Source organism: Lissotriton helveticus, chromosome 3_1, assembly GCF_964261635.1.
Source record: "Lissotriton helveticus chromosome 3_1, aLisHel1.1, whole genome shotgun sequence".
Classification (NCBI taxonomy): domain Eukaryota; kingdom Metazoa; phylum Chordata; class Amphibia; order Caudata; family Salamandridae; genus Lissotriton; species Lissotriton helveticus.
In genome coordinates this window covers 669581821-669593852 of record NC_136061.1, presented here as the reverse complement: position 1 = coordinate 669593852, position 12032 = coordinate 669581821, and the positions used below count along the sequence as shown (strand labels likewise).

At 47.0% G+C, this 12032-nt stretch overlaps 1 protein-coding gene across 10 annotated transcripts in view; it reads right to left on the bottom strand.

Annotated features, from left to right (window-relative positions):
- Positions 1-385: 385 nt before the first annotated feature.
- Positions 386-12032, bottom strand: part of LOC144822836 (CYFIP-related Rac1 interactor A-like) — a 193267-nt gene continuing 181620 nt past the window's right edge. For all 10 annotated transcript variants that reach the window (XM_078680777.1, XM_078680778.1, XM_078680781.1 and 7 more), the window contains 2 exons: positions 10283-10353; positions 386-2505 (listed from right to left, as the gene is read on the bottom strand). In XM_078680777.1, the coding sequence (XP_078536903.1) occupies positions 2442-2505; positions 10283-10353 (135 nt within the window). In that variant the 3' untranslated portion in view covers positions 386-2441. The remainder of the gene's footprint in view (positions 2506-10282; positions 10354-12032) is intronic.

Genomic DNA, 12032 nt, shown 5'->3' with positions numbered 1-12032 from the left:
TGGAAGTTGGGGGAGGTAATAAAGTGGTGGTCTTGTTAATGATCGGACCCTTTGGTGAAGATTTTAGTACATGGGCCTCAGGAGTTCTGTCTGGAGGTCTAATCTATATGACTTTCCCTGGGAGGAGGTAGGTTTGTCCTTGATGATGGTGTGGGGCTGTGAGGGGGGGAACGGGAATGCGGTAGAAAGGTAGTGGTCGTTCACACCCTTTATTTAAAGTTTGGGTTCAGCATGATAACCTACCCTGTGTGTGGTGGTGGAGAAGGCGTAAGTTGCCTATGCTTGAGTGCTAATCTCCGTATTTACAAGATAGGATCCCCATCGACCCTCCCCGGCATGGCCCAACGAGATTGATGCAATGTAATCCAGTAAAGCATTTTCAGTACACAGTTTAAATGTTATTTTATTTCACACAAAATGTACAAGTAACATGTGAGATTTCATTCTAGAATTTCAAGTCTGCACTGTGGGATGGAAAGAGCGGAGAGAGTAATATTGCTGTTCTTTTAGTTGCGTGCTCTTTTCTGTCTTAATACCAGCGATTCCACTATATATACCTCAGACATGGGGCTGGTGGAACTTGAAATCTAAAAGTACAGCTGTGTGCAGCTTGAGAGGACTTCATTGGTACCATGCCAAAAAAAGCATGGGGAGTGTGCTGAGAGTTCACAGCCTATGAATGCTTACACCAATGCTCTGTCATATATTACACTGGAGGCTTGCTGAGTGAATGCACAGCTTCATGGTGTCTGCTGCCAGGTTGGCAATGAGTACTCACCCCAAGGTTTCACACAGTAGTCCGGTTTATGTCTGCTTCCAACTGCGTACCTTCTAGGCAGAGCTCCTGGTGCCTAGAGCGCAGCAGGTTGGACTAATCTTGCACATACTGTGCCCAGTGGGCTATCAAAGATCTTACTCCCCGGTAAACATCTTCGTCCCAGGTAAAGAATAACTCAACCCTAACATTGTTAATATCTCCTCTCTACACCGTTAACCATCAGGATAGTACTATGCTTCTCCAAAGCTTGAGTGCTCGTAGCTGCCTACCCACTCCATAATCTGTAAGTAGTGCCCCACCCCTCCCTCAGCTGTGAGCATGGCTCCGCCCATTCTGCAAACTGACTATAGCCCTACCTTCGCATGAACTCTGAGCATGGCTCTGCTCATTCTGTAAACTGAGTATAGCATCACCGTTCCATAAACTGAGGATGCTCTGACCATTCCGCAAACTAACTATTGCCCTACCTTCACATAAACTAAGCATGGCTCATTCTGCAAACTGAGTGAAGCCCCACTGTTTCATATAAGCTTAGCATAGCTGTATCCTGCCATGAACTGGGAGTGTTTGCCAAATCCTTGCGTGAGCTACATTGCATGGCTCCACTCTTTGTCTAGACCGATAATAATGGCCCCACCCTGCCATATAATATGCACAAAGCTGCACTTCCCTTACACTAATATAGAAGTACCATCTGTCCATAAACTGAGAGCATGGTTTCATGCATTTTCAGACTGTACCAAGGATGGTCCTGCTCCCCCTGAATTGTGATGAGGATAACACTTCCTCTTTCTGAACTCTGATAAGGAATTTGCAATTTCTGGAATCATGTATGGGGGACATTGGCCTTGTTGAGCTCTGCTATGGATGGGTGTGGCACATGCACAAACGAGGTGGTTCTTTGCTCTGTGTCCACTGTGGTCAGCAGCACGGGCTGCCCAGACTCCCACTCTCCTCTTTGATAAGCATGGCCAGTTTCTCTTCAGTGATAAAAAGGCAAGGCATCTATCTGTTTCTCTCCAGTGATAAGTAGGATGGGCCTCATCCTGAGATCAGCAGATGTCACCATTCCACCGGTGATCAGCAAGATAGCCTTCCGTGATAAACAACATGGCCCCTCAGTGGAGAGCAGGCTCAGTGCCTCCACTCTATGCAAACGTGCTATGCCTCCATTATGGTAAGCACATGCCCCTCCCTTCCTTTAGTGAAAAGCAAGATGCCCCTACCTCCCCTCTGTGTGAAGGAGGAGCATGCTTCTTGGCACACCATAGGCAGAATTGCTCCCTAGTATTTTCCAGTGACAGTGTCTCCCAAAATCCCATACCAGCCCTTTTGTGCCATGTGAAAAATGCATCCACAATTGCTTTTGAGTACGAAGGTTACAACATCATTCTTATTACCACAAGAGCATCACAGCCATGCCACGAACAAACTACACTGCTCCAGTCACGTCGAAGGTAGATATGGTATCGCTGGGACCAGCCCCACCTGTTTCCGGGAATGGAAAGAAAGCAATGACTTAATCTGAAGGGCAGAGAAAGCCTGTTTGTGCTGAAGTTGAAACAATATATTTTCTTCTAAATGTTTGTTTTCAGTACAAAATGAGGATAGTGGCGTGATTCTTCATATGGTCTTGATGAAGTCCACCCCGGGGATGTGTGGCTCACTGCAGCAGGGCGCGGATCTGCTTGGAGGTGCTGTCATCGTTGAGGTGTCTGGTGGTGTACCTGGAAGTAGAACAGGCATGGTCAAGTATGGGACTTTTACAGTGGGACTTGGGGCCAATAGGGCAAGGTGACCTCATGCAGACTCATGGTGCCAGGGGCTATCTCACTTCTAACCGAAGACCGTGCCGGGAGAGGCACTGTGACCTTAAATATAGGACAGATGGTGTCCTGGACCTCACCCGTACTCAGTTACAGACTCCTACTAATAACACATAGTGTCAGGGGCAGTTTGACCTCATACTGAGCATCATTGTTGGTCTGGTTAACCTAAGAAGGGACAAATAGTTTCAAGGGGGCAGGCACACCTCTTACTCAGGACAGATAGTGTATGGTGAAGTCTGATGTCATACCAAGGTCAAGTACTGTCAGGGGCAGCCTGTGTTCTAACTGAGAATAGATCATGTCAAGGGGAGGTCTGACCTCTTACTGAGGAGGAATGGTGTCAGAAGAAGGCAGATCTCATACCGGGGGCCAGGGGTTGGGCAGTCTGTATCACACGAAGGGCAGAGAGCATATGGAATCGTAAGGAGGACAGTTAAAGTGGGGCATCAGCCTGACCTCAGTTTGAGGACAGAGTGTGAGAACAGACAATCAGACCTGACCCTGAGGAGTGGTAGTGCCTGGTGGCAGTCTGACCTCACACAGAGGAGTGGTAGTGCCTGGTGGCAGTCTGACCTCACACAGAGGAGTGGTAGTGTCTGGTGGGAGTCTGACCTCACACAGAGGAGTGGTAGTGTCTGGTGGCAGTCTGACCTCACACGTAGGAGTGGTAGTGTCTGGTGGCATTCTGACCTCACACGTAGGTGTGGTAGTGTCTGGTGGCAGTCTGACCTCACACGGAGGAGTGGTAGTGTCTGGTGGCAGTTTGACCTCACACGGAGGAGTGGTAGTGTCTGGTGGCAGTCTGACCTCACACGTAGGATTGGTAGTGTCTGGTGGCAGTCTGACCTCACACGTAGGAGTGGTAGTGTCTGGTGGCAGTCTGACCTCACACGGAGGAGTGGTATTGTCTGGTGGCAGTCTGACCTCACACGGAGGAGTGGTAGTGTCAGGTGGCAGTCTGACCTCACACGGAGGAGTGGTAGTGTCTGGTGGCAGTCTGACCTCACACAGAGGAGTGGTAGTGTCTGGTGGCAGTCTGACCTTACACGGAGGTGTGGTAGTGTCTGGTGGCAGTCTTACCTCACATGTAGGAGTGGTAGTGTCTGGTGGCATTCTGACCTCACACGTAGGTGTGGTAGTGTCTGGTGGCAATCTGACCTCACACGTAGGTGTGGTAGTGTATGGTGGCAGTCTGACCTCACACGGAGGAGTGGTAGTGTCTGGTGGCAGTCTGACCTCACATGTAGGAGTGGTAGTGTCTGGTGGCAGTCTGACCTCACACGTAGGAGTGGTAGTGTCTGGTTACAGTCTGACCTCACACGGAGGACAAATGGTGTCGGGGAAGTTTGACTTTTTACTGAGGACAGGAAGTGTCAGGGTAAGTCTAAACTCATCTGAAACAAATCTGGGCACTTGGGATTCCCATCTCCATTCAAAGTAAAACACAAAATAATAATTTGATTTAAAAAATATTCCTATAATGATTGTACTTCAGGCATTAAACTCCCGATAAATTGCCATTATTCACTCAGCCTATCGCTTATCATTCACTGTAGGCAGAACCCACAATGAGACAGGACCCTTAATCAGGATTGTTCAGTGTTTATACTGAGGCGTCTGTGAGACAATCACCATTCCTGATAATGTTTATTTCTGATGGATACTGATTATTTCTTCGAACTGCAGATTCATGGCCTCCGAATATTCTCTAGGTTCCAGGCTGTTTTTGGCAATTTTTTGTTGCAGTGCGCTATTAGGTGGCATTGTGCGGTTCCACGTTAGATCGGTACCACCGCGGATGTGTCAGAGCGAATTTGCATTTAAGCGCCACCCTTGTGCACTGATGTCAATTTCTTTCTTTTTGCACCTTCTGACCAGGTCTGAAGCTCTACTCCCAAATTGTCCAGTCTTCCAACAACTTCTAAACTTTTCACAGTGTGTCTGGGACGGATGTTATCACTGAAAACAACAGAATCCAAGTAGTGCTGCAAATACAGGAAAATGATGCCTGTCACAGATCCACACGAGTCGTGAATTTGGTGCCTGGGCCTAGGACACGGATCAAATGCATGTGATACATGCACCCTCATGCAGCTGAAGGTTATTAGATTTTGGTAGGTGAAACTATATGTCACCGAACGGAACAAGAAGTCACGGCTTTCGTGTAGACCAAGCTTCAAGATACACCTTGACCCTGAATCCTGTGTTCTTCTCTAAGTCCACTGGTAACTCCAAGTCCAAACACAAGTATAAAAAGTGAAGTAGAACTCAATCCCATCATGTCACTCCGATGACGAGGAGAAGGCGTGAGGTTGTCAAGATTGAGTTGCACTCGGTTGAGGTCCCCTGTCACTGAGCTAATTCCTTAACTTTTTCCTGGTGCACCCCAAGTGTCCCTGGGCATAGTCAACCCGCAACAGATCAAGGCCTCTTAAGAGGCCATGTTGTAAATATTAAGTGTGCAGCGGTTCCCTCCTGCGGGCCGTCGAGCCCCATGGAACTGTTGAGGCCCACACTTGGGTTACTGCTGGTAGGTCCTTCCCTGGTGCTGTCTGTCCACTTGGTAGCCATTACTGGGCCAGTACGGACTGCTAATCAGGCCCCATGATCCACGCAGGTACCTGCCACTGGTGACAGAAAATGATCCTGTAGCAAAGCCCATGTGTTACACTGAAAAGATGTTTGCCTGGGCTTGACCAATGTCTTGCTACTAAATTACAAAACCACAACCACTTGTCATGCAGCCTGACTCTAATCCTGTGCATCAGCTATCAGTAGAGGCTTCATTATCTTTTAGGTTCAGATTCTGACTCTGTGCCAGAACAGGGTGCTCCCCAGGATGTTGATTATGAACTATGACGAGGGGGAAATCTTGCTCCTCCCTCATTACACTGATAATGCCTTGTACCTGGATTTGCAATACGCCCGTGCTTTGACACTTCCCAGAGACATAGCTTGACTTGCCCCGTTGGCCACCACCACAAGCGAGGGCCTCAATCGCAATGGTGGAGGCTGGTCGGACAGCCAAGGTGCTAGAGTTAGAGCTGCCCTCCATTGAAACCAACATACATATTTTAGGAGAAATTCAGCAGCCCGGGCCAGCAACTTCTGAGTGAGCCCTTACTCAGTTCAATGATGCCCTGACAGATACGCTGATGTCTTCTTGGTTGAAGCCATGAACTTGTCCACCTTTGAACAGGCAGATGGCCAGATGTCATAGACTGGCACCTGGTGATCTCGATTTTCTCACCAAGCACCCTTCTCCAGAGAGAATTAGCTTACAGGCCTCAGCCAGTAAAGTGAATATAAATTAATTTCCCACCACTTTTTCGGATAGAAAATCTAAAAGGATTGACGCCTCTGGCAAACATGTTTTCTGCAGCCAGTCTGGCACTGCAGCCTATACAACTGGACTGTCTGTTGGACTGATACACCCATATCCTTTGGGGCATTCATTGCTAGTAAGATCCTGCTGGCAGTCCCAGATGATCTTCGAACATCTTTGGTCAAAGCGATCCATGCTGGGCAGGATGCAGATTAGTATGTTCTCTGAGCAGTTCAGATACCACAGATTGCCTTGCAGGTGGTTGGTATCAGTGTGGTCCTTCATCACCATTCCTGGATGAGGTCCACTGGGTTCTCCAGCAATTAACAGGCTTCGCGGGTGGCCATGGTCTTTTGATGGGTCTCGCATCTTCAGTAAATGGATAGACTCTACTTTGTAATGCTTTGAAGACAGTAGAGTCATAGCACATTCCTTGGGGCTGTTGGCCTATACCAAACAATTCCCATACCAGTTTTGTAAATTTAGAGTTTACTCCAGATGTCTGGCGTATAGATCAAGCAATCCTTCTTAACCAGTGATCAAAAAAACAGACAGCCCAGTTCTATTGGGGCCATGGATGCAGCAGGGAACATGTGAGTGAGAAGGCTCACCAGTCTTCCAACTCCACCTCCCATGCTACAACAGCCAGTGCACCACTTTAGTTGGCCCTCAGCTGCCTCAGTGGAAGGCATGATTCAGCACTTCCTTCCTGGTTGGCATACCATCACATCTTGTAAATGGGTTTTTGCAAATCATTAAAAATTGTTAACTCCTCCTATGTTGGAATGGTTTTCAGAAGACCCTTTGTCCATACTGTTACATGAGGTGTGCCTCTTGTTCTCAAAAGGTGCTGTATAAAGCTTATTGGAATTGAAGAAATGCGGGGTAGTTACTCTTGCTATTTTCATGTTCTGAAAAAGTCCTGTCCCCTCACTGCATTCCTATGAAAGGACAGATTCAAAATGCTCCCCTTTTCTCAGATCCTGTGTGCTCTAGACCAGGGCAACTGGATGGTGTCTTTGTACTTGCACAACCTGTATCTTTATATATCAGTCCTGTGGTCTCATAGACATTACATTGGTTCAAGGTAGGCCTGGAGCATTTTCAGTTGCTGTGCTCCACTTCAGCCTCACCAGTGCCCCTTTGGTGTTCACTAAAGTGATGGCGATGGTCGCTCCCCATCTTTGGAGGTTGGGAGTCGTTGTATACCTGGACCTGGATGACTGGCTTTTGAAGACGGATTCACCACAGTCAGTTGTGGCCCACCTCTGGATGATGGCAGACCGTTTAGCAGTTTTGGGTTTCAGCATAAATGAGCCAAAGTTTCACCTGATTCTTTCTCTGAGGCTTCCATTCAGGAGTTCAAGGCTTTCTCTCCACAGCAATGCACTCAGGACATTCAGGTCATTAATGTCAGCCATGCCAGGTGGCACATGTGAGCCCTACAGTGGAACATGAAGTCCCTGTGGGTTCAGTACCGGAGCCCCCTTTCCAACAAAATCCAGATCTCAGAGTTGAAGCTCAAGATCTGCAGTGGTGGCTGACCGACTGCAGTCTGTTCTGCAGCAGGCCACTCCTTACCCACTCAGAGCTGATGGTGGCTAGGAATGCATCACTGCTAGATTGGGGTAGGGGGTGGAGAGTCACCTGGGGGTGGTGGCGGAGAGAAAACTCTGGTCTCCAGACCAACCATCTGTCTCTATGTGCCATTTGTCTGGCCCTGGTGCAGGTACTCATGGGGAAAAACACAGCAATGTGTTACGGCAACAATCAGGGCAGAGTCGGTTACTGTGCCAAGAGGCTGAGCATCTCAGTAGGGGACTGGAAAAGCAGAGCATCTACCTAGTCACCAACCACCTGGTGGGGTCCATGAATGCCAGAACGAACAAATTGAGTAGACATCACCTAGCAGGTTACAAGTGTCATCTGCATCCCGAGATGGCGCAGGGCATCTTCGACCTGTGAGAGAAACCCTGGCTAAATATTTCTGTCCCCATCAAGACTGTATAGTGTCAAACATTTTGCATGTTGGAGTTTCTGCAAGAACACTTGTTAGGGAACATATTCTGGGTGGAATGGAGCAAGGGACACCTGAACACCTTCATATTGTTTCTTCTGCTGCTTAAGTTCTGAAGAAGGTCAAGGATGACCCAGCCCTAGTCAACCCGGTGGCCCAGAATTGGACCAGGTGAGTGTGATGACCAGCACTTCTGAGCATGAGTATCTGTCCTCCAATCAAACTGTCACTTCGGGTAGACCGATTTTCTCAGCAACAGGGACAGGCATGAAGATTGAGCTGCAGCAAATGGCTGCTTTTGATTTACCATCTAAAGTAGTGGATATCATGATTGTTGCTGCCTGTCCACAAAATCCATTTATGCCGGGTGCTGGAACAGATTTGTAACCTGGTGCCATGTCTGTAATACAGCCCCCTTAAAAGCAAATCTGTTGGATGTCCTTTTATTTGTTTTGTCCTTAGTCCAGCAAGGCCTTGCAGTGGGCACAGTAAAAGTTTGCCGGCCCATTCGGTCTTACTATTTTTGTTGGACCAACTGTCCTTTTTCAAATCACCTGTTGTAAGGAGATCTATCAAAGGTTTGACACACATTACCTCCCAAGTTGTTTGTGATGCCACAGTGAGACCTTAACATTCCTCATGTGTACGCCTTTTGAGCCAATGCGTAGTTGCTGGCTGTACCTCATGACCTTGAAGACTCTGTCTCATTTCAATTATGTCAGCTTGCCACACAAGTGAACTACAGGCACTATTTGTCCAACCTCCCTATGCCATCTTTTCCCCAGACATATTGGTGCTGAGGACTTGGTCGGCCTTCTTACCAAAAGTCATGACTTCCTTCCATTTGAGCAGATCATCACTACCAGCATTCTTTGGTCCAACTCATCCCTCGAAAGAGGGGAGGATCTATTGGTTGGACCCCAAATAGGTTTTAGGCTTTTACGTAGCTTGTACTAAGGATCATCAAGTGGATGTTCATCTTTTTGTGGGGTTTCTCTGGAGCAAAGAAAGAGAAGGCTTAACTGAAGACGACCATGTCAAGGTGCATCAAGATCTGCTACACACTGGCCAAAAGGCATCCCCCTGGAAGCTCTGATAACCTACTCGAGCATGGCTGTGGCTGCTACTACTGCTTTGGCGTGATGCACTACTGCCTTGGCACCCAGGTCCAGCAGGAAGGATCATCGCCCACTGGGTTCTGAAAGATGTTGCGGTCGGAGTGCCATGCCACAGATCCTCCACCTTGGGGATGTACTGCATTGCTATCTATTGTGGGGTGAGGAATCTGCAGTTAGAAGTATGCATCAGGAGAACAAGTATCTTACCTTTGGTAATACTGTACTAGCTGATTTCTCGCTGCCCTTTCACCTCCCTATTCTGTAGAGTGGTCTCTTTTTCATATCTTAAAAGGTCCCAAGTTATTATTCGGCACACTGTTACTAACAATTGTTCACGTTTCGCGGAGGAGGGTGCAGAAAAGGAGAAGACAAAAAACTGACGACAGAGCGCAGGAGTGGCGTTTATATGTGGCTCTCCTCTATCACTTCTGGGGCGGTATGGAGCCAACACGGAGCTTCATGACACCACCTATCTGTGAGCAGGAGCACTGCTACAACAAAATCTCCAGATCCAGTCTGGTGCCTGCAGAGTATTCTAAACGAATCTGCAGTCAGAGTATCCACAAGAAAGAAGAGCCTTACCGAAGGTAAGTAACTTGTTTGTCTCATTGCAATTATCTGTGGGTGAGACACGTAATTCTAAAACATTAAATGGTTATAAATGTGTAGTATGTTTGAGTATTACTTGAAAATGTATAAGAATATATGCATTTTAGAATATGATCGCTATGATAAGCATTTGTATTTTATCTAAAAATAGTCTTTGATTAAATGCTTGTAATAAAGCCATAAATATTCTGGGCGATAATGAGCTGGACAGTGGATTTGTGTCCGGGTGTGCAATATTTAGTGGCGTTCTAATGGTGAGCCAGTGCCCATCACATGGGATGGAACAGTGGGGGAGTCATGCAGTAGTTGGGGGAGCGGGTGGGGTTCATCACGTGGACCCATAGTATAGGAAAGTTGTGGAATGCCAGTAGGGTCAATAGATGGAGGATTGTAGCGGTCATGTCATGGTTGAGTGGTGAGTCACGTTTTGAGATAGGTTACTGTTAGGGCTTGAGGCAGGGGTTCATAGAGCAGCAGTGACAGTGTATCACATCGTGTGGTCAGGGAGCTAGGTCCTACCTCTGGGATGGACAGTCCGGCGGGAGTCTCATAGGGTCTCATAGTAGGCCATTAACATAGAAGCATACTGAAAGGCAATGATCTTACCTCAGAGCATTAAGAAGCCCGTCTGTGCTGTTTGAAGGTTGATCTTTCAAGACTTTGATACAGCCTTTCATCTAAAAGAGAAATAAACAAACGTTAGGCTTGAAGTTGTTGACTGGTTTTCTTTAGAGTGCACTACATGTTCTCATTTTCTCATTTTCTCTTTTGTCGGATTTGTTTTTCTGTCCGTGGTGCTCATCTCACCGGGTCTGGATAAGTAAAACCTGGGGTAAGCAGAGTAGCTAAGGATGAGTAACTTCAGCCGAGATTGGGGATTGGTGCGCTCATGAGTCTGAAACACGCACAGTATGTATTCATGTGCTCTGAGTCAGCTGTGGAGGCACCACATGTGACTCTGGAGAATGGGGAAGTACCTAGACAAAGTACTCTCTTCTATGCCCAAAATGAGGCTTTAGGACTTACACCTGGACCACGCTGCTCTCTTGCCAGTGACTTCCGCGCCACCTTCCCGTCTATTTGTGTTTAGTTAGATTTCATCATCTGTGAATATTTGACTCACTCTAAAGATGTGTGCAAATGAATCTAACATTAATGTGGTTGTAATGGGTGCAAACTTTATTATTTGTAAGTGAAGCAAGTATAGCGCTTAGCGATAGGGTCTCTGTGTTGGAGCAGGTATTGGTTAGTAGGGATGGTGTCTTTGAGAGGCATCTCCAATTTATGGCTAAGAGAAGGCTTATTGGGATAAGCAGTTGTTGCATTGCGCAGGCAGGCGGCATCTGAATTTAAATGAAATGGAGAAGCCACTACCCTAGGGCTATATATGCAGAATATCTGTCAGTGTACTGTAGACAGAAGACTGGAAATCTTATGGTGTGGAAGGGCGAGACAAGAAAGATCAGAGTGTGGACACTGCACACTCTGTATCGTCAGCAAGTGCTAGTAAGAAAGGAAACCTCACAGGCTCAGGATTATTATGGGAGAATGAACAATGGACCACTCATAATCCCACAGTTCCCTTCTTCTGCTAGTTGGTCTTCTCTAACCTGGAGCTGAGGGTTTGGATTATGAGCCTCTGCTAGGGATTAACACAGGGCTACCAGAAATGTGGCCCAGTTGCACACAGAAAATAGATATGAATAGCTTTGTAACCCTATAAAAAGCCTGTGTGAACCGTCACCGAATGGACCGTTGCCAACAGCCTTGCTTTTAGTGCTCACCAGATCAAGCATTGGCATAGCCAATAGGTCTCGCCTTTGGGACTTTATAAGTGTTTGGTTATCCAGCACAATATCCTTGGTGCAACAAAATCAACTATTGCATGGCTAAACACTTATAAGGTCCCAAAGGCGAGACCTATTGGCTATGCCAATGCTTGTTTTACTTGCAGTTTATAACTTAAAGTTCTAATATAGAACAGTGAGGTCTGGTGCCCCTCGGGGGCTCTCCAGGATGTGGTGGATACCACGATTCAGCAGCTCTGTCGCCTGCTTTCGACTCAAGATCAAATTAAGCAGTGCTGCACTGGATAATAAAAGGATAGAAACATCTTCTCCCTATGGGTTCTATGAAAATAGCAGAATATCACCATTGTAACAACTGCTACCCACTATTACCCACAGAAATCTTGTTGACATGATGTGCAAGGGTATCATTTAAAGGTAGCCAGGTGTTGCAAACACAATTCATGTTTCTCGCCTCTCTTGATTACCCCAATTAATGCCTAAAATCAAGGTCATTTTGTAACACATTGCCTTCCTTAGAAAACAAGAACGTTAGTGATGCAGGGCAT